The sequence below is a fragment of the Cetorhinus maximus genome, chromosome 21 (genome assembly GCF_964194155.1).
Source record: "Cetorhinus maximus chromosome 21, sCetMax3.hap1.1, whole genome shotgun sequence".
In the NCBI taxonomy this organism is placed as follows: Eukaryota; Metazoa; Chordata; class Chondrichthyes; order Lamniformes; family Cetorhinidae; genus Cetorhinus; species Cetorhinus maximus.
Genome location: NC_135899.1, coordinates 70,195,043 through 70,218,291, shown reverse-complemented (window position 1 = coordinate 70,218,291; position 23,249 = coordinate 70,195,043). Strand labels below are relative to the sequence as shown.

At 40.7% G+C, this 23,249-nt stretch overlaps 1 protein-coding gene across 1 annotated transcript in view; it reads left to right on the top strand.

The window, feature by feature from the left end:
- LOC144695968 (runt-related transcription factor 3-like) overlaps window positions 1–23,249 on the top strand; it is a 154,760-nt gene that overhangs the window by 74,638 nt on the left and 56,873 nt on the right. Inside the window, exons 3-4 of the mRNA XM_078567091.1 lie at window positions 18,961–19,214; window positions 20,814–20,970. Coding sequence (XP_078423217.1) covers window positions 18,961–19,214; window positions 20,814–20,970 — 411 coding nt within the window. The remainder of the gene's footprint in view (window positions 1–18,960; window positions 19,215–20,813; window positions 20,971–23,249) is intronic.

Genomic DNA, 23,249 nt, shown 5'->3' with positions numbered 1-23,249 from the left:
TATTCTGTCTAATTCTGGCCACAACACTTTGGGAAGGATGTGGAGGCTTTGGAGAGAATACAGAAGAGATTTATTAGAATAGTTCCAGGGATGAGGAATTACAGTTAAATAGACTGGGGAAACTGGTGGTGTTCACCTTAGAGCAGAGAAGGCTAAGAGGAGATTTGACAGGGATGATTAAAAGTATGAAGGGTTTGGAAAAGTAATAGATAGATAAAGAGAAACTGTTTCCAACGGCTGCAGGGTTGATAACCAGAGGGCAGAGATTTAAGGTGAATGGCAATAGAACTTGGTGGCAACATGAAAAATATTTTACACAGTGAGTGGTTAGTACTTAGAATGCATTGCCTCATAGGGCAGTGGATACAGGTTCAATGGTAACCTTAAAAATGAAATTGGATAAATACATGAAGGAGAGAATATTGCAAGGATCTAGGGATAGAGTAGAGGGAGTGGGACTAACTAGATTGTTCTTGGAGAGAAATAAATGGGCTGAATGGCCTCCTTCTTTGCTGCACAATGATTTTCCGGCCTGTCGTGGTGGGACACGCCACAGGAGATTCGGCAGTCCAGCCAAAAGTCCATTGGCTTTCAGTGGGACAGAACGATCCTGGTAGCGGGCAGGGCCGTAAAATCCTGCCCTATGATTCCCTGTCCCATAAAACAAGACATTTAGTGCACGTCCCTCAACATCCAAAAGACAATGCTTCAAATTGTCACACTTCGACAATAAGCAGAAAAAAAGAAAAAAAATTTTGTAAAGCTAGTTGTCTTTGACCCAAAAGCTGAAGCCTTTGAGCAGTTACTGTTGTCTTCTAATTAATTGCAGAGGTTGGATTTCAACCTCTAGTGGGAATGGTGCATGCAGGATTTTCTAATCTTGGCAGTTTACTACTAACCATCTTCTCTCCAACTTCACATCACATGTCATTTTAAACGATGCACTTTGGGCAGCATGTAAAGCACTCCATGCTGGGAGAGGGAAATGTTAGGATCTGATGTCAGCATTGATTCAGACATCAACATGACTATAACTCTGGGATGTGTGATTCATGCACTGTGAAAACCACACCTTGAGAAGCACCTGTGCAAAGCGTCCAGGACCAGAAGGGGCCCAGGTAATGAAAGAATTTTAATTTTACTTAAAGGCTTCGTTGTACTCCAGGCTGTGGCAGGAATGTTCCTCTGGGCCCCACAAAGAAACCTGCTCCATGCTTCCTTTCCCCTTCTCAAAATTGCCATCAGCTCTGACACCTAGTCGCTAACCTTATGCTAGGGACTCTGCTGCGATTTCCCTTTTCCACCCACTAGCCATTCTTGCCGGTGTTCAGTGGGAAGCGGGTCTATGGTAATGATGTCCGGGAGTTAAAATGATTCTGGCCTCTTATCAACAAATTCGGGTGAAAACACCACTTGCCATGCTGTTTCCATGCTAAACTCTCATGCTGAGTTAAAATCGAGGCTCAGGGAGTTTGCAAGCAGTTACAAACATTAAAGCTATGTTGCAGGCCCCCATCCAGGCATGGGAAATCAGCCAGTCAATACATACAATATGTGCAGGGCATATACAATGTAACACCAGATTCTAGAACACATGCACTCACATCATATGACTACACCCTCCAAAAATTGGATTCTTTGCAATAACATATTTGTTAATAGTCACGCTCGTGTGGGTTGATCATCCGATCACACTGTGCTGTACCTGGTCAAGTAAGCTGAGAGAGCCATATAATGTCACCGATGCTATCAGCCATGTATATTCCATGTACTGAAATAGATCAAGTGACTAAGTAATTGATGTGGAGTCATTTCTCGCCTTGTGATCATAAAGGTTCAAAATTTTTAACAAAATGAAAGGGTTTGGAGAACTCAAAAAGTGAAATTTCAGTGAAATGTGAAATGTTTATATAAATAAACGAATAAAGTCTTCAATGTAAGGATCACATCAGGTTCACATTTCTGCCAGTATTATTTAATTTAAAAACCCGTATTAATGGTATCGTTTCTTCCTACGCTGTTATAAAAGTCCATATTATTTGTGTTCTCCCCATCATAGTTAATATAATACATCAATAACTGTAACATTTCAGACAGGTTAAAAGAAGATGGCCATAAAGAAAGCTTTTGTTTTTGTTTAGGGGACAACTCTCAGGAGTGATATTATATATGTGTAAAAGGCCCATAGCCTACATGCATCATTCAACAATTACAAGTTTTCCTGTTTATTTTTTGCCTTTCAAAAACATGTCCACCATTTCCCTCTGATATTCAAGTATAATAAAGTCAAAGATAGACAGATTTTGATGACCCAAGTATTTCATATGCTGGTTGCATAGCCTATATTATCTAGAGAGACTGTAGTCTTACTCTGGTAGTTTCCTCAAATTGGCTTATTAACACTGTGCATAAGATAGGTTAAAGAGTAGGTATGTCTCTCCTGAGTACAGACACAGTTCCAGCCTCTCTCCCGAGTGTCTAGCACACGACTGCTGATGTCACTGTTACATCATGGTCTACATCACTCATTACCACAATTATTCTATTAACCCTTTACACTACGCTAAGGGAATCAAGGAATGTCGAGGCAATGTGGGAGGGTGTAGCTGTTGTAGAAGATCAGCCAAGATCTTATTGAATTGCGGAGTAGGTTCAAGGGGCTGAATGGCCCTCTCCTGCTCCTATTTCTTAAGGTTCTTATGGTCCCTCCATTGCCAGAGTGACTACCCCTCAAAAAGTATTTCATTGGCTGTAAAACACTTTGGGGTGTCCTGAGGCCATCAATTGCAAGTTAATTCTTCTTTCTATAGTGCCAGGTGGCACTATGGTAATGAAAAGAATGAAATTGTAACTCAATAAAGTTAACTTTGAACACTTTAAAAAATCAATCAATATTCCAGCAAAAAAAATTGCAGCTCTCGAACATCTGGGACCTGCAAAATCAACACAATTTAGTCCTGAAAGCATTTTGGTGTACTGTTAGTCTAATTAACCCCAGTCTAAAGTGCACCACTTTCTAATGAGGCCAAGGAACAGGGTAAAATATCTGTTGAAACACATTTGAAAAGCCAATTGGATGGAGCACAGGGAGGAAAGTTAGGCAAGGTGGGGGCTGTAGGGGGATTGCCCACTAATAATACCGGATGGATTCTTATCCATTTTTTTTTCATTTACAATAGTCGAATGAAAATCACATTGCTTCTGGGTTTTCCTCTCTGCCTCTCTGCCCAGGCAATTCTTAATGGCCAGGCAGTGAAGTTAACAGTCTAGAAATCTATCTAGAAGGATATTCTTTAGGAGGAGAGGTGACAGGAAGCACATGTGCAGCACAAATGCCAGCATGGACCATTTGGGCATTAACCTTGGTGATATGTATATAACCCATTGAAGATCTATCTTATTGAGAAATATTGTGGATATTTTACATTGACTCTGGTAATTCTATTTTTTTTATTCGTTCACGGGACGTTGGCATTGTTGGCTAGGCCAGCATTTATTGCCAATCCCAAATTGCCCTTGTTCAGAGGGCATTTAAGAGTCAACCACATTGCTCTGGGTCATATATAGGCCAGACCAGGTAAGGACAGCAGATTTCCTTCCCTAAACAACATTAGTGAACCAGATGGGCAATGGTTTTGAATTCAATTCAAATTTCACCATCTGACATGATGGGATTCAAACCCGGGTCCCTAGAGCATTACCCTGGGTCTCTGGAATACTAGCCCAGTGACAATACCACTTTGCCAATTCTAGTCCAGGTAAAATATATTCAAGAATACAGAGCATTGTATTGAGATTGGAGTGTTTCTTTGCAAGTATCTGTTGCGCTAGTTTTATTTTCATTCCTGTCAATGATCATGTTGGGAGTAGGGAAAACCTCAATTACACATTAAAATAGGTGAAAATGCAATATTAGGACTGCCTTTTTAAATTAATCATTATGTAAGTTTAACAACATCAATCAATAATTACTTTGATGATAATGTAACAGACACTACCTCATGCCTACAACATTCTCCTGACATTCATAATTCTGTCAATAAGTTTTCAAATGACTGTTTTAATTACTATATTCACAATCATTTATGCAAACAAGTGTGTTGTTGTTCAGGAAATCGTTTTTGCGATTTTAATGTTCAGAGGCTGGTACACATAACATTTCATTCACAAAAGCAAAACATTTCCTGACATTAATTAATATGTTTTTCCATAAGTACTGCCAACACTGTCAAGCCAAATCCTGCTACAAACTTCCCACTCCACCAAATAAATTTTTTTTTAAACTTTGTAGTGCTTCCTTTGGTAATAGTTTTTTGCATGAACTATGAAAGGAAAAATTACTATATGAAGTATTTTTATTTATTTCAGTGAAGTGCCTCATTAAGAGATACCAGAGCATCCATCCAAATGTTGCACCTGTAATGAACGCAATGGAACCAGGCAGTGGGTAATAAATTGTTGGACGCAGCATAACCACTCCACATACACAGAAATCCTTGCCTGTTTTCCTGGCGAATCATCCCAAATATTTATGTGTGAAATAAACACAGGGCAGAGCGTGAGATGTGATACTTATGTAACAAAAGGATCCAATCCAAAAGAACAGCCACGTGGCCTACTCTTCTTTGCTGGGTGGGATCGAGTTTGATTTGGTTCTGTTGCTGTGAACTTTGAGACTGCCTTTTGTGGGGCAAAGGAGTGGGATACTTGGTCTGGTGAAAACAACATGGCTGAAGGGATGTGGAAATTATGACTGGAATTTGCCAGCAGGTGAGCAACTTTCCAGCTTTTAACTTTGTCGCTGGAGACTTGGTTGATCCACTGCACCTTAAGGTTTTATATATATTGTTCATATATTTTGTATGTTTCAGCATTAAGCCAACATGAAGTAAACATTAAGCCAAATTAACACAGTATGCTTCATATTTTAGCTTAGATCTCACACACGAGTATTTGGAACTAGATTTGGACAACTGGTTCTTATTTTTAAAGTGGTAAAACACTCTAGAAATGGGCTTTTTTTTAACGGGTACTAAACACTGTTGGGAGTCACCCTACTAGAATGTAGGCAAAAAAGAAAACATTTGCGTGTTTTGGGCACATCTTTGGGTCCAAGGCAAAATTCAGCAGTGCTTGGCCTTATGCTTTTGCTATTATTTTTGATTTAAAAGCAGAGGATAGAAAAAGAAGTGGTCCTCTTGGTAAATAAAAGGGTTATTTGAGGAGTTCGGAAACAAGCCACCGAGATTTTACATCTGAAATAATTGGGGATTTTGGAACTAAGGTTCATCTAAAAAATGACAACCAGCACAATTCCAGGGTTGACTTCCTGCTCTCTGTGGTCACATCACTGTTTCTACCCATCAGGGTCCCCTATAATAGCAGGAAGAATTCAAGATTTGCTATAATATCCCAGTAAACAATATGATAATGTGAAGGCATTTGGTGTGGTTTATTTAAATAAATGTTTACCTCATAACTGTTGATTCTAATGGATCATATTCGAGAATATACTGAGGGAGTGAAGGACCCCTATTGTTCTACTGTGGAACCTGCACTGCTAATAGCTTTCCTTTAACCTATAGATTATACTATAAATTGTACTTGCTGAGTACAGGGGTTTAATTTTTCTCTGAAATAGATGTCAGATTTACATTTCAGTCTGTTGGCCAAATTTTAGACTGTGCTCCTGGACTGACGGGACCTCTATTGTTCCACTGCAAAATGAGTATTAACTTATCACTTCCCTTAACACGCTGACAATTGTATTATAATTTGTGTGACGTAATTGATCAACTGCTTGCCAGGCTTAGAATAAAATTTTAACTCTGAAGCTCATTAAATTAAATTACATTAAATTAAGTTACATTAAATTATGCTGTTTATAAAGGGAATGCATTGAATTACATAGAATTTACAGCACAAAAACAGACTATTTACCCTAACTGGTAAGTGTGGTGCCTTTGCTCCCCACCACCCTCCTCCCACCCTACTTAATCTAACCTTATTTATTGTACTTCTATTCTTTTCTCCCTCATATACATCTATAGCTACCCTTAAACCAGGGTTGTCCAACATGTAGCCCACAGACCAGTGTTCAAAATACTGATAAGTGGAAGTGACAGATTCTGCAAGGAGCTGCTCCTCCAATCATAGGCAGGTTCGTTCCCACAATTGCTGCTTATAGGCTCATTAGTGAACCTATCAGCAGCAAATGCAGGAACAAAACAGTCTGTGATTAGAGGAGCAGTGAGCAACGGGAAGGTGAGTGGCAGCGCTGGGGCCTGAACACTGGAGCAGCGGCAGTGAGTCTGCAGGGAGGGAAGAGAGGATGTGAGGGAAAGGCTGCCTGGTGGGGTGGGGAGAGGCTGTGAGGGAGAAGCTGTCTGCCAGAGGGTGAGGGAGAGGTTGCAAGGGAGAGGCCATCTGTCAGTGGAGTGGGGGGAGAAACTGTAAGGGAAAAGTTGTGCTGCCTTAGGAATATGTGCATGGCATGGAGTAATACATTATTTTCATAAAATGAGTGAGTGCTCTATTGCACAAAATATGACAGCATGATAAGAATCTAGGTAACATTTTGTTGATATGGGTTTGAATAAAATCACTTTGGCGATACCTGGATGCTTGTCCTATTCGTTGCACTCAATGTCTAAATTTCCTCTGACTCTGATTTCAATGTGGCAGAATAGTGTAGTCCGTTTTTGTACATCTTTGAAAACCTGAAAGGCTGGCACTAAACTAGCGACTAATGCTGTGGGAAGGATGGAGGGGAAGTCACTGCTGTTATTAACAGAGAACTATTTCAACACCTTTATACCATGACATATATTGCCGTCTGGGTTCCTGTGACCATTTTTTTTCTCCTGATTGACACCTAGATATGATGTCTTAAAAGAAGCAGAGAGGTTTAGGGGTGTGTAATTCCAATATATCAGTATATGTTTTGTGGAGGACTTGACCTGATCCGTCCCCATAAACTCACCATGATGGGTTGTGCATGCACAGGTAAATGAGAGGTGATTTAAATGCGTGATGGGAAATTGTTTTAACAGTGTTGGGTTATTTTGGAATCACCTGCCACCTTGGTATAGTGGTTACAGTGCCAGATATCTCATTAAGTCAGTCTTTAATATTGTGACAAGAAAATAAGCTAATAAATTAGTCTCAATTCAAGCCTGTTGATTAAAAATGCACACTTTTGTTGTTTCGATTAATAGCAAGATGAATTTCTAATGCCCTATCTTTTTCCGAGATTTACCCACTGGCCCCGAGAGTGAGAAAAAAATTAAAATGTGGCCCCTCACACGAAAAGGTTGAACGCCCTGCCATACACGTATCTAGATAGTCATGTCCACCACTCTATGTGGCAGCAGGTTTCACATTATAATCACTATCTGCTTTAAAAATCTTCTGAATTCTTTATTAGATTATGACTACCTTACATTTATAAGCCCGAGGGTAAAATTTTTCGCTCAGAAGGCGGGCGCACTCCCGACCGGACCGGACATAAAATGACGTGCGATGACATCGGGCGAGCATCCCGACATCCTTGTGCATTTGCGCGATATTTCGGTCGGTGGGCGGGCACCAGAATCGACAGCGTGCCCGCCGGCAATTAAAAGGCCTATTAAGGCCGTTAAAAAGTTAATATAAAAGAAATTTTTCACTGCCCGTCCAGCCATACAGTTGGCGGGCAGGCAAAAAGACCAAGCGGCCTTTGCACTGTTTTCAAAACCTCATCTACGGGCGGGAAGAGGTTTCCAAGAGCAAATAAAAATAAAATAAAAGTTTTACAATTGGATTAATAACGTGTCCCTGCTCATGTGACATTGTCACATGAGGGGACATGTTTTATTACTTTTTAATTTTCTTAATTTCTTTTATATCCCTTTGTCTCCCTGAGGCAGCTCTGTGCCTCAGGGAGATTATGAAGCATTCACTCGCGCGCATGCACGAAGGTCATGCTCAGCCCACACACCCTCCTTACCACCCACCCACACCCCCCTCCCCTCCACACCCACCCCTGCACAGGCAGCACTGAGCGCTGCTGCTCACGTTTCATGCTGGGTGGGCCTTAATTGGCCCACCAGCATGAAATCACGGTGGTGTTAATCGCAGACAGCAGTCGGCTTCCCGCCTGTCCCCACTGAGCCCGCCTACCAAGGGCAAAATTCTGCCCCTAGTTTTGGACTCCTCCATAAAAGGACATACCCTCTCTACACCCACCTTTATTAAACCCCTCCATACTTTTAAAGACCCCAGACCCAACATTCCACAATAACCCAAATTTGTCTTCTCTATACAAAAGAGTCCCAGCCTGTACAGTCCTTGCTGAGACACTGTAACCTCTTCGGTCCACATATCTATTGTTCAGAAACCCAAGCCAATCACCTCTGCCCATATCTGCCATATCTTTGTCACCTGGAGACGTGGGCGGGCAGGCTTCAGGTTTTCCAAGTCCTGAGGCAGTGTCAGAGGAGTGCAGGTGCCAGGGCAGGATGGTTACAAGGTCCGCCTCGGTTCTCAAGAACATTGACCCAGATCTCCACAGCATTCTTAGTTCCCCCCAACCCTCATCCTCCCTCATGCCCACCCACCATTTTCCTCCTTATAAACCATGCCACCTCATATTCCCCAGCCACCCCATGCCCCCTCATACCACACATAGTGCCTCCATGTCTCCATGTATCCTCCGAAGCCACTCACCCACAATGGCAAACCTCAAGTTATCTTTGACATGGATATTAAAAAATAAACTTCTAACAATCTTATAGAGCTGTCATATTCAAAGACATTTAATACTGATAAAAACCTCTCTCATTCAAACCCATTCAAAAAAAATGTAAATCCCTCAAGTGGTCAATCTGTTATTAAAAATAACAAACACTTATCCACTTACTGCATCAAAGGCAGATAATCCTTTAATAACCCCTTAAACTATCATTCAAAATGTGAATTCAGCCCCCCTGCTGAGGTAAGTGGTCTGGACCTTTTGAAACTCAACAAAGCATTCATAATAGCCCTAGCTATCAAAACAGATACAGGGAAATCTCAACAATGCAATCCTTTGAAAGAGAAACACCAGATGGCCTTTTTTTTAAAGCTGCAGATGGTGTTCATTTCCAATTTAAATCAGATTGCATGTCAATCATTGAATTGTATCAAGTGTTTAGATTTATAAAAAATTCAATAGTAGGGCCATTTTTTCAATGCTAAAGATCCCAGGACATTTAAACCTATACACAAAACATGACAGGAGAGCTTCCCAGCACATTTTACCACAGTTTTGAACGCATTATGTAATTTTCTCCATTGGGGAAACTACTGTTATGCATGTTAACACTTACACAATGGTGCTCAATGTAATGGTCAACTTACCTTTGCAGAACAGAGCCCTGTGATTAATCACTGCATTAAAAACACATCTACACAATACATCATCTAATAGTGAAATTTGAAAGTGCCAAAACATTTAACATTTACCTGTCAGAATGTTTCAGTCTCCTCAGCAGGCTTCTCCTGGTGGTCTTGAAATCTTAAACCTGGTGGATTTTTAGAGGGTTTCCAAAACCCACACACAAAAATAATGTAGTGAAGCAGATTCAAGTTTCCTATGGTCCTGACAATGGTGCCCCTGACCTCAGCAGAGGTGTGTGCAAGGTTCCCACTCAAGACCTTCCCAACCCGCAAAAAGGCCAGACAAAAATAGAGTGGCATTGGGAAGTATCCTAACTTTTTTACTTTTCTGATCCCCATTCCCATTTCCATAGGGAGACGAAAAGCTGGCCCGAGTTATACAGAAATGTTTTGAGCAAACCCATGTAACTCACGACCTCATTTTAGTATTTTTGGCACGGAAACATGGAAGATACAGTATTTGGATAATTAAACCAATTTTTATTACTGCTTTATAGTGTTTTATCACTGTTGCTTCAGATAAATATTTGTATCTACTGTGTTTTCTAGTTCAAATGCTTGTGATTAAGCACTCTAACATCATTCTACAATCCAAAAAATTCCACAGCCCAGAAATGACTTGATCCTAGGCATCCCAGACTGGAGAGGTTACAGTGTAGTTATAATCTCTCAGTTCTGGTATCATCCTTGTAAATTATTTTTGCATCTTCTCCAGTGCCTCTATACCCTTTTTGTAATATAAAGGCTAGAGTTGTACACACTACTCAAAGTGTAATTTAACCAAAGTTCTATATAACCTTACAGCGTCTTACGTTTGTCAATACTGAAATTCATTTGCCATTTACACACTCATTCTGCAAGCTTATTCGTGTCTTCCTGTATTTTGTCATGATCTGCCTCAGAATGAACTACTCCCCACCACCCATTTTGGGGACGTCTGCAAGTTTTGAAATTGTACTTCCAATTCCCGAGTCATAATCATTCACGTGGATTGCGTACAACAGGGATTCCAGCATTGGCCCCTGTGGAACACCACTTCACATCTTTTGCCAGTAGCTATCCTTTTCCTCACTCTCTGTTCTGTTTTGTAGCCAGCTTGCTATCCATTCTGCAAGTTGTCCTCTGACTCCAAATGCTCTGATCTTATTCTTGAATCTACTATTCGGTACCTTATTTAATGCAGATTTCAGTTTCAACCACTTTATGTTTTGTTCGCTGATATCCGCAGGGGCCAACTCAGTTGTAGCTCATTTGAACCTGCTTCAATTTTTCCTTTTAACCAAGGTTGTCAACAGTGTGATGATTTGAACATTTCCAATTGCTGCATATTGGAGAGAGAGAATTCCCTTTGGGTGCAGCAAATATCAAATCGGCCAGTGTGGTAAAGAATTCTACTAGGGAGTGTGAATGGATGGTTGAACGCTGCTTGTCCAATATCCACGAACAAAAACTACAATTTGTATTTATATCACACTCCTAACATAATAAAACATTCCAAAGCATTTCACAGGAGCATTATCCAACAAAATTTGGAACTGAGCCACAGAGTAGCTGTTTGTCCACATAACTAAAGGCTTGGTCAAAGTTTATAAGGCGATCTTGAAAGAGGAAAGGGAGGTAAAGAAGTGAAGCGGTTTAGGGAGGGAATTCCAGAGCTTAAGACCTTGGCAACTGAAGGCATGGCCTCCAATGGTGGAGCAATGAAAATCAGGGATGCTCAAGAAGCCAGAATTGGAGGGGTGTAGATTTCTCAGAGGGTTAAAGGGCTGAATGAGATTACAGAGTTAAGAAGCGGCGAGGCTTTGAAAACAAGGACGGGAATTTTAAAATCAAGGTGTTGCTCAACTGCGAGCTATTGTAGATCAGCAAACACAGGGGTGATAGAAGAATGGGATTTGGTATGAGTTAGGACATTGGCAGCAGAGTTTGGATAACCCCAAATTTACAGAGGGTAGAATGTGGCAGGCCAGCCATGAGTGTTTTGGAATAGTCAGATTTAGAAGTAACAAATGCATGGATGAGGGCTTCAGCAACAGTTGAGCTGAGACAGGGATGGTACTGAGCAATGTGGAAAGAGGTGGAAATAGGCAGTCTTAGTGACCGGAAGCTCATCTCAAGGTCAAATAAGACAGTCTGCTTCAGCCTCAGATAGTTGCCAAGGTTTAAAGTTGTTGACTAAGGGATTGCAGGGACTGAGGACAATGGTTTCAGTATTCCCAATATTTAACTGGAGGGAATTTCTGCTGATCCAGTGGCAAGTGGTTTGACAAGTTAGAGATAGTGGAAGGGTTGAGGGAACCGGTGGTGAAGTGATGCTGGGTGTCATCAGCGTACGTGTGAAAATTGATGCTAGTTTTTTTGGATGATGTCACTGAGAGGCAGCAAGTATATAAGAAATAGGAGGAGACAAGGATGGATGCCTGGAGGAAATCACAGAGAGGAGCAGGAAGAGGAGCCATTGCAGGCTATTCTACTGCTATAATTGGATCAATAAGAATGGAACCAGGCGAGTGCAGTCTCACCCAACTGGTGGAGAAGAGTTGGAGGAAGATATTGCGGTCAATCATGGTAAAGGCTGCTGACAGGTTTAGAAGGGTGAGGAACTATAATTCACCTTTGTAACTGTCATAAAGGATGTTATTTGTGACTTTGATCAGAGCTGTTTTGGTACTGTGGTAGGGTTGGAAATCTGATTGGAGGCATTCAAACATGGAGTTCTAGGCATGGGTTTGGGAGGCAACAGCACACTCAAGGACTTTGGAGAGGAAAAAGAGGTTGGTGATAGTCAGATAGTTTTCAAGGTCTTGGGTTGTCTATTTGAGGAGAGGGGTGTTGGTGGTAGATTTGAAGGAGAATGGAACAGCATTGGTTGAACAGAAATTTCCCCATTTAAATATTGGGAAGGCAGAAGCTATTGTCTTTAGTCACTACTACAAACATTACTTCCTGACCACCACTTTCTGAGTTTGAATCAGACTGTTTCCAACTTTTGCATTGTATCTGGCCCTGAGCTGTGCTTCTGACCTCATATCCTCCCCGACACCACGAGCGCCTACTTCCACACCTGTGATATTGGTCATCTCTGCCCCTGCTTCAGATCATTTGCTGCTGAAATCCTCACTAACTTTGATAACTCTAGACTTGACTAATCCAATGCTCTCAAGGCTGGCCTCCCACTATGCACCCTCCATAACATTGTGCTCTTCCAAAACCCTGCTTCCCTTATTCCTAACTCGTAGCAAGTCTCTTTCACCCATCATCCCTGTACTCACAGACTTACATTTACTTCCAGTCCAGCAACACTTCGATTTTAAAATTTTCATCCTTGTTTTTAATTCCCTCCAATGGATTCATCCTCCCATATATCAGTAACCTCCTCTAGCTCCACAACCTCCTCTAGCCCCACAACTGTCTGACATTCACCAATTTTAACCTTTTGAGCATCCCCCAATTTTCTTCATTCCACCAATGGCAGCTGTGTCTTCAGCAGCCTTGGCCCTAAGCTCTTGCTTTCTGAAGGAAACCCTGCCTTTCCTAAACCTCTCTGCCTCTCTCTCTTCCTCTAAGACACTTCATAAACCTAGCACTTTGACCAAGTTTTTGACCACCTGTCTTAATGCCCCCTTATGTTGCTCAGTCTCAAATTTTACTTGATAATACAACTGTGATGCTTGGGTGTTTTATTATGTTAAGTGCACTATATAAATACATGCTGCTGGTGTTGAAGTCTCAGCCAGTAACATGAAAATGTGGATACATTAAACTATTTTCAGGTCGTATGGTACATCATTAATAAAAAGATAAAGCAGTTCATTTTTCAGACATTTTATATTGCAGTGCATTAAAATTTGTTAACTGTATATGTGGAATCAATATAGAAAACATTATGGCAAATAATTACAGATAAATACAGAGCACTCTATGAGCATTCCTGTAACAAATCATTCACAAAAATTACTCAGTTCTCTTTTACCTTGTAAATATTGTATTAACAGACTGCTTTAGATATCAGTAAATCTACTTTGCTTAAGAGACTTAAGACAGTAACATCTCTGTGATGAAACAATAACATTTGGTTTTCAATTTTGAATAACTTATTCCAGTCAGCGTTGTTGAATTTTAGTTCATAAAAATTTCCTCTTGTAGAACATACACTTTACTTTTTCCTTGGTTACTGTGTTTTTTCTAAGATCTAATCCAAGGCCTTTGCCAATGCTACCCTATAGCCAGTCAACACATTGGAGGGTGAACAAATCCTGGGCAACTTCATTGCCAATGTCCCAAAGCACTCCTTGAAAAATTATTCACCTCCACTCAATACCAAGGCTGATATTTAGAATTCAGCGGGTGGAGAGCAATAAGCACAACAAATTCCTATATCCCACCAATGGCTCTTATTAAATTTAATTCCAAAATATGTGTTCTACAACTGCATGGAGGTGGAGATTGTTCATTCTTTTGTCCTTTATCTCTGTTAAAAGTGCCTGGGGATTTTACATAATAATTGATGCATGGCAACTCTTTAGTGTAAATGAACAATTTATAAAATCAAATTGTTAGATTTGAAATTGTTGTTGTGAGGAGATTTTTTTCCTATACTATATTAAACGCAATTCACAATCTATCTTATATGACCATCAACCAACCAACTCAAACAGATGAAGCCATAGATGATAAGCGATAAGCGATGAAATGGGAGCCGTCTTCATTCACTTGTATTGACACACAAGGAGATATGTCCAATATCTCCATACTTGAGATGTAGGATGCTTGAGAGCACTAGCACGTCGCTTGGGTAAGATGGGGGCCCTCGCAATGTGCATGAAAACAAAAAAAAAACATACGAAATGTGCGAATCCCCTGTACTTCAACTGCATAAACTCACTCAAGGTTGCGATGCTTGAGAGTTATGATGACTGTTAGAAATTTTTTTTAGCCTACATTTGTTTAAAAAAAAAACAAATGCGCTAACGTCACTCTCGAAGCGGTCGGATTTGGGTGAGTTTCCAAACTCAACCTCTCAAAGCTATAAGCAGCTTTGCTGAATTTTTTTAAGCCCCTATCAGTACAACGAAGGCGCCAACTAACGGCAACATTGTGGCATTAGAAGTCAACAGTCCCGAACCAGAGAAACATCCATTGAGGAAATACTGTCTCCTGTACAGAGCTAAGTCCTCCTTGTGCAGACTAACAGACCCAACTGTATGATGTTGTTGGAAGTAATTTCTAATTGAATATTTCAAGTGGGGGGACGGGGTGGGGGGGGACTATTTTTTAATATAACCATGGCTGCGTCACGTCCTCAATTTAGGAATAAAGGACAATTAGAATTTGAGACAATTTCAGAAGTGTTGTCTAACTTATTAAAAGATTGCTGACTCTAATTTCTGAATTTAAAAAAGATCAAGTGTAAAATGCAAATATTGTTATGCTAAGAGATGCATGATTCTGTGATTGCTGTTGATGTAGTAGCTCCTAGCTAGGAAGCTGAGCGATACAGGGTAAAAGTGGTACCGTGGTCCACAGACGTGCACAGCCTTGAAGAATGTCGGGGAATGAATATATAGCTTTGCTTTCAGGTTTACCTATTGATCTGTGTGCGATTTTACTCCGAACAGAATGATTTTGCAAAGACACTATTGATCGTCGAACCTAAAGCACGCATTTTGTTAAGCTGTAACGGGAAATACCTTCAACCTGATGTTGGGATCAGTTGGGAACAGGGAAGACGGGAGCTGCTGTAACGGGGCAGCCTTTACAAGATCGGCAAAATTGGCGCGATTAATTTCCCATTCGACCACTCGAATGAAGATTTTAAAGCATTTATTCTTAATCTCAATTACATTTCTGGACCAGAGAGATTTCATGAACAGGTTGGATTATCTGATGGATTGTGAAATAATCATAAATCTATATCCATCCAGCTCAATCATTTTAAAATCACGCAGGGGGATTTTATTTTGCACATCTTCAGTGGAAGCTGATCCAAATTGCTTTAAGGCGTTAGTTCGACAGCTTTGAAAATATTGACGCCTCTCAATGCCTATGAATTTCAGCAAGAATGCGTGTTTTCGTTAAATACATTTGCAACACTTCATATTGCAAAATCTGGAGCAATGTAATAGCTGTCTAGGTCTCATGAAAATCCGGCAGGTATTCGACTGGCGACAGATTTCAATGAGACACCCGCTCAGTGAGACACACACCTAGAAAACGCCCTCTTTCAGATATTTCGTTTCCTAACTTCTGCTGAAATTCTGGAATAAGGATTAAATAATCAATGAAGGAAACTACCGAGGGAGTTCTTAGAAAATAGAGGGTAATATTTGATGACTGACTGACCCTTCCGTTTTCCCCTGAATAACTAACAGCCTAACTAAGCAGTCCTTTTGGAAAGTGAGCCCTTTGACAGCAACCGCCAGCAGCGGATTTTGTGTGTGGTGAAAACGGAACAAATGAAGCGTCAGTGATTTCAAAATTTTGATGAATAGTGGCTTAGATTCCATATTTTGTAATCTTCAGAAAAGCGCTATTAAAAAAAAATCCCATGTTGAAGCCAATGTTACCTGCAGTAACTTGCAATCCAATGGGTAGAATGAAAACAGCATCTTGATCTCGGCAAGTATTAGCAGTACATGAGGAATAGCAACGTTTACCAGTTGCTAATGCTCTCAACGCCAGTAGCTCTACACATCTCAGTACATTGTCCATGTGCAGCTGTGGCTGAGAGACAGAAATCCTGACAAGAAGCGGCTTATGGTAAATTCTTGCGGCTATTTTATGGTGAAGGTTATTGACAGGTCTTACACCGCACTTAATAAACAATCTGTCACCATTCGACAATCCTACCTGTCATTTCAAACAGCGAGCCACATACTTCGAAAACCTAATATAGGTTTAAAGAGTCCTTGTTAAGTGGTCTGAGTGGTAGTTTGAGGGGCGGGGAGGGGGGAATCAGTGGATATTCACTGTAAACAAACAGTTTGGAACTAGGCTATTAAACGGAACGATAGGGTTATCCTCAAAAAAATAATTCGGGTCTCAAAGCATCATTGCGAGCTGAAATGATGTAACTGAACAGCATCAAATTCACTATTTTTATTAAACTAACTTCCACTATCTGAAAAATCACTAGCAAAAATAAAAATAAATATTTGCCTTATCAGTTGCACCAATTAAATACCTGCAATTCAAATTCTTCGTTTTTCTAAGGGATGCTTAAGCACTCTGATGGGATATTTCAGTCGTCAGATTTTCTAAATACCTGTATCATTTAATTTGAAAAGTTTCAAGAGGGAAAAACAACCCCTTTGGTTTCCTGATGATAATTTTGCAAGAATTGAACAGAATGTTCCTATATTTATAAAACTCTGGCGACTGCATTCGATAATCTATGCTTTCTCGGGTTTGATTGGGAATGTACAATGCGGTGTCCATGTTACTTTATTCTTATAAAAACGGAATCCCATGTAATCAAACCGATTATGCAGGTGACCAGCTAAAATTAAACCGCAAACGTTATTTAACAGGGGAAATGGCAGATTATTGTTCCAAAGAAAGAAGGTTATAGGAATTTCTATCACGCTTGCTTCCAAATTGAATTGACTACAATGGATAATATTGTATTTAATTAGTAAGGCAGCGCATAGTACAGAACTGGTGATGGTTTTGGTGATTTCTTCTGCATGTTAATATCGCACAAAGAGTCGAATTTCATCCACGAAAATTAACCCTAGGCGCCCATGTTCCTTGTGTCCCGAGCCGGCGATGAGTACAATGCTCTTATTGCCACATTCCTGGAAGGATGCTTGTGATGGTCTGACACCTGGGTTTTGGGGGTGGTGGGGAGGTGCCTTCCACCAAAATTATTACATCTATGTAGTTTCGTTTGTCCTTGCCTGGTTGTGATGAAGACACTTTAATGATCCCCCTCACTAATGGAGTGGGCGGCTATGCCATTATTAAAGCTACACCCATAATCATTTCAATTGTGCTAAAGAAAAAGATAATATAAAAGATAATATCATGGCATGCATACAAAATAGCATCCTAAAATGTGTGTGTGCGGTGGGGGGGGTGGGGGGGGTGGTTAGTGGTGAACATCTAGGCTGGAACCAATCTAGCCAAACCTGTCTGTAATCACATTTATTATATGCATGTGATTTATACGCAGCGCATGTAAATGGCATAACGACCGGCTCCTGCAAACACACGTGGAATATAAGGATGGTCCTAAACAATAGCTTTTCACCGTTTATAATATTTATGTATGTAAGAGTGCACATGCATGCATTCCATCTAATCTTAGTTCACAGGGATCCGCATGTTAATGTAGAATTATCTGTACAATGTTGTGTTGCATGCCCTCGCTGCCTGATCTATCCTCACTATTCTTATTCCGAGTTGTGGAAGTCCTTTTGATGTTAGCCTTTCGTTATAAAGCAAATAAATCCCGTTCTAAGCAGCACTGACTTGTCGACCTTTACCCAAGGAAAGTACTGTTTGTAATTTTCTGTTGAGCTATGTCAGCTATGTAAACATATTAATAAAACGCAAAACGCATAAGCATCTGAATGAGGTTGGGCTCAAAACGTGGGGGTGGGGCGGGACCCCAAGGGTCGCTCCACCTTCTTCGGGGCGTGACCTGCGCTCATTGGCTGCAAGAGTTTCAAGGGCGAGATTGAAGGATGTGACTGGCCGGGAGATCTGTCAATCACTGCCAGCCCCCTCAGGTTAGGTGACGGAGGCTGTATATTGGCAGCTCAGATCACTTCCCTGCTCTAAATCTGAGGAGCAAGCAAACTTTCTGAAAGAAACCCAAGGATTTCAGTAAATTGATGTGGAGATTCGTCTAGCAGATTGCAACCTTTAGGAATACCGTAAAAAAAAATCGTTGTTTTTTTCCCGTGCAAATCTTGTTTTGAAACGCTGCAGCGTCGGTTTGGGTGCGCGTTTTGGAGGTGGTCAGATCTCTGTCTTATTGACGTTGACGGGGCTGCAGTGATACTGAGAAGAGTCATCGTCGCCTCTCTGGGTCAGCTCGGCGTGGGGAACTAGAAGTTACGGCTTCACGATTATGATCACCACGAGCTACATGGGGGGAAATGGTTTTCAGCCGCTTTGAAGTTGCAGAACTCTTCTGATTGCTGATTTTGAGGTCGTTTGCAAAACAAAAAAAAAACACACAAAACCCTCTTGGCACCAGACGCGGATCCCCATACTTCTGAGTGATCTATGGGCAGGAGGAATGGACTATTCAGTATCTCAATAAATAGGAAGGAATCAAGTTGAGAGTATTTGGAACTGAAAGGACATTTCGATTGACGATTTGAAACGCGATTGCGTTGACTGAAAAAAAAAAGTTGATCGGTTTTTCTTTTCAGAAGTTGGCCTTTGAGAGGAAAGACTTTCTCCCAACAAACAAAAAAAAAGACACAGGGTTATTTTAACCGCAGCCACTGTTTTGAAGCGGTTGATTGCCGTTGCCTGAACCCTCCTTGTTGCTGTCCTCTAACCCGAGTGTTGTGATGCGTATTCCCGTAGATCCCAGCACTAGCAGGCGCTTCACTCCTCCCTCCACCACGCTGACCCCCAGCTCGGGGAAGATGAGCGAACCGGTTTCACTGACCCAGCCCAACCCCGCAGGGCTGTCCCGAATCCGGCCCGAGACCCGCACCGTGGTCGATGTCCTGCAGGATCACGCTGGCGAATTAGTCCGGACTGACAGCCCCAACTTCCTCTGTTCGGTGCTTCCTTCGCACTGGAGATGCAACAAAACACTGCCTGTGGCATTTAAGGTCAGTAATCTTTTTCTGTTGGCTGAAACTTTTTTTTGTCAAATTGGAAAGTTTCTGCCACATTACAACCACAACCGCAATATTTTTATGCAGGTCGGTGTCTGTGTAGGAACTCAATAATGTTGAGTATAATCTATAATGTTGAATAAAAACATGAGAGACTTTTTTTGGGGGAAAAAAACACCATTAAAATGTAACAAAATAAGCATAAAATTACTTTTAATGTCTACACCGTCCCTGCAAAGAGGTTCGATTAGACTGTGTTCTTGACAATGAAAGTGTGGATCATTTTTAAAAATTTATACCTCTTTAATTAATAAATTGTTACTAATCTAATGGAATTAACAATGCAACTGTATACACCTCCGGACAGTGCACTGGGACTGTAATGCGTGTCTGGTACGAATACAATTAAAGAGCAGCACAGATATGGTGCTGGATCTGTGATAACTAACCTGCCAAATAGCATAATCTGTGCTGAATTCACCTAAAACATACAAATTGACGGCTAAAACCTCCCCGGCAGCTTTTCATCATTTTAAGAAAATACACGTTCGATTTTATTTCTCTCTTTCTTCTTTGGAGTTAAGCAAACATTACCAACGATTGGAGACTTCTTAATGTTTCACCGTCCTGTTCCTGAGCATGAGGCCCCCACAGCTGAGGTGGATGCCCTGTCAACTGAAGTCAGAATGTGGGCCCAGTTGCTCTCTGCGGTGTTAAACACGGCATTCTGGAGCTGAGAGAAAGGTTTATTTTTGTCAGTGCGAATTATGCCAAATGCATAAAGCAGCACCTAAAATTACACCCTTCGACACACAAATTGGACGCATCAGAATTTCCAGATACTTAATATGGACCAAGACGTTAAGTAACTAAAATGAGAAAACAATCAAATCCTCCCTTTTAAATGTGCAGGATATAAATCGAAATGGGTTTAGCCTTCGAATTATAAGGGTTGAGGCGAGCTCAGTTTTGTGCAGGTGTTCAGCAATCCGCCTGCTAACATCCAGTTCCTGCAGTTTAGAACCAGGAGAGGGGATATAACCCTGCTCATACCCGCCTTCATAATAACACCAGTGATTTCACCCAATCTCGGTGCAAATTGATTAAAAAAAATAATAATAACGACGCCAGAGATTTTCGCCAAATTCGAAGTGGTGGAATGAATGCCGGATTGCTGCATTCGAGCACAAACTGATTCAGGGGAGGGAAAAGCCTGAAATTGGCTGAAATACGTGGACAAGGTTCCAGTTACTTTTCGTTGAAACTGATGACCTTGTTCAAGACAAAAGGTCCAATAAATTGGGTGTTTTGTTCTTATATATTTAAAGAAGTATTTATGTAGACAGGCGCCGAATGCACCGAAAGTTAAGGTCACCCTTTTTTAAAAATATACTATTGAGAGGGGGGGGGATTAATAATGAAATCATTTATAGTTATATCTAATGGGTGTTGATTTCCTGACAGTTTAGGTGCACGAATTGCCCTCCATTACCGTGTGGGCAGACTTTCCTGACTGTCAGCGCGTTTTGGTTCTGTGGGTTTCAGTTGTTTTCGAGGTGTTTAACCCCTAGTAAACGATTCGCTTCTGTGCAGGTGATGGCCCTTGGAGACGTTCCCGATGGAACCCTGGTCACTGTGATGGCTGGAAACGACGAGAACTATTCGGCAGAACTGCGCAACGCTTCGGCTGTCATGAAAAACACTGTCGCCCGATTCAATGACCTCAGATTTGTGGGAAGAAGCGGACGAGGTATTTGCACCAACAACACCAAATGATTTGTGGTTTTTGGGGGTTCGGGGTTGACATTAACCTCTTTTCCCCTTAACACCAGGGAATGCTTTGCGGGCTGTTTTCAAAGCGGTTGAGGCATTTGGCGCACTCTTTCTCCACCGATTTGAGGCTTTTCAGTTCACCTGAAATCATTTCATACCGCAATTCACCAGCTATCTGACCGCACCAAATCTATTCTCTTGCTCGGAAGGCTGTGTGACAACCTAAGGTTTTGGCAAATCGCTTCTTTTTAAACTCATTCAGTGGTTTTCAGTGCATTAATTTGTAGTTGTTACACAAATTGAAATTAACATGTGGACAGTTTGCCATGAATTGAGGTAATTTCGGTTCTGTATCCCCCTTGTAAATACCTCAAAATTTTCACTTGTTCTTTGATTTTTTTTTTAAAAAATAGAAAAAACAATGTTCCCACCCTTAAGCAAAGCCCATTCGATTAGAAGTGAATTGTTGTTAGACAACTTCGTATTTCTTCTCCGCGAATTAAGATATCAGGAAATACAGTCAGGTTATTAATGAACTTCGAACTTTAATAGGGGGCTCATTTTAAACCTGAACTCAAATTGCTTACACTGCCTTGTGGCATTTCCCTTTTCCTCCCGATCCTCTCCTGCTTTGCCGATTTTCAAAAAAAGAAACAAATTTCTGACCACTTGTAGAATGAGGAAGGATTCCATCCCCTTTACGGCTTCGTAGCAACATATTCTGCTGAAGTGAATTATAATTACAGAGAAACTGATGCTTCTTTTATAGTGTGGGTGAAGGTTATGTTTGAGCCGTTATTCATAGATTTTTTTTTAAATTCGCATACATCGTCAATCTGGGCCGACTTTAAGGTTTCACTTTGATGACTCCCCCCCCCCGCCCCACCTTTTGTGCGATCCATTAGGATCTTGCCGCCTTTGTGTTAAAGGACTCGCTCATCTTCTGTATACGGCCCACGGTCTGTTAGAATTAGAATTTTTCTCAGTAACCATTCCACAAAATTATTCAATTACACAAGAACAACAACAAAAAAAGAGCGATAGCTCTGAAGTTCCAACGTGCAATAAGTTTTTTTAAAATCGCAAGCTGTCTGCAGGAGGTGAAGACACCGATTGGAAGATAAGCAGAAGAGTTGTTTTTCAAATTGGCGTTATCTTTTAAATCGTTGCAAGTAAATTCAGAAATTAATTTCTGCCTACATTTTGCACCATATATTAATTTTGCACTCAGAATAGTCCATAATGACCATTCACAATTGCCTGTTTGAGAGGGACCACCTGTAACAAAATAGCCATCACATACAAAGCAGATGCTCTTAAATAATATAAACCACCACAGTACAAATAGGTTATTCAAAATTTAGCTGTCTGATACCCTTAAGGCACATGAATTCTGGATACCTTAAGAGTATCAGCTTCAATCTGTTTTCATGCACATCTATTTGTTCTCATGCAAGGTATGATCTTTTGCAGTTAAAGCCATTTAAGAAAGCAAGAAACTGTAAGATCGTTACCATAAGAAAACTGGCATGTAATTTAAGTCATAAATGTGGTTTAGGAAATATTTAAGCAGGAAGGGCAATGTTTTATTAACTGTATGATGCATTGCTAGGAGACAATTTCCTTAGTAAGAACTCTGCGTAGAAACAATTCTTTCACTAGCCAGTTGTGCAGATGTAGATGCCTTTTTTAAATTCATCCATGGGATCTTGCCATCACTGGCAAGGCCTGCACTTATTTCCCATTCCTAATTGCCCTTACACAGACAACTGTGAACCTGACCTTGGATTTCCCTTCTGTTTCTCAAATTATTGGTACATATTTTAGAATATTCCTGCTGAACTACATCTGCTGTTTAATCAGCATTTCATTCACAAAAGTGCCACACAAAATTTATTAAAATCTTATTTTTGCATCCGCATAAAAAGTTAATGCAACCCCCAGGTTAGATTTAGATTTTTGTTCCCTTATAATTAGCATTACCAATGCTTCACGACTGTTTTTAATTCTGAAAACTGTGAAGGATTTGACCACATAAGGACAATTTTAAAATTTACTTTAATGGCACCATTATTCAAAAAATCCTTTACTGATAATTGAAAAATACCTTAGATTTTGTGACCAGGTGCATTTTGCAGCCAAAGCATTGAAAATAATTTCAACATTTAGTCTTTCCATTTACAGGAGGTGCTGTAGAATAACATATCCAAGATAATTTTAGTCAAAATAAATGCAAGAATAGGACAGTGGCTGGAA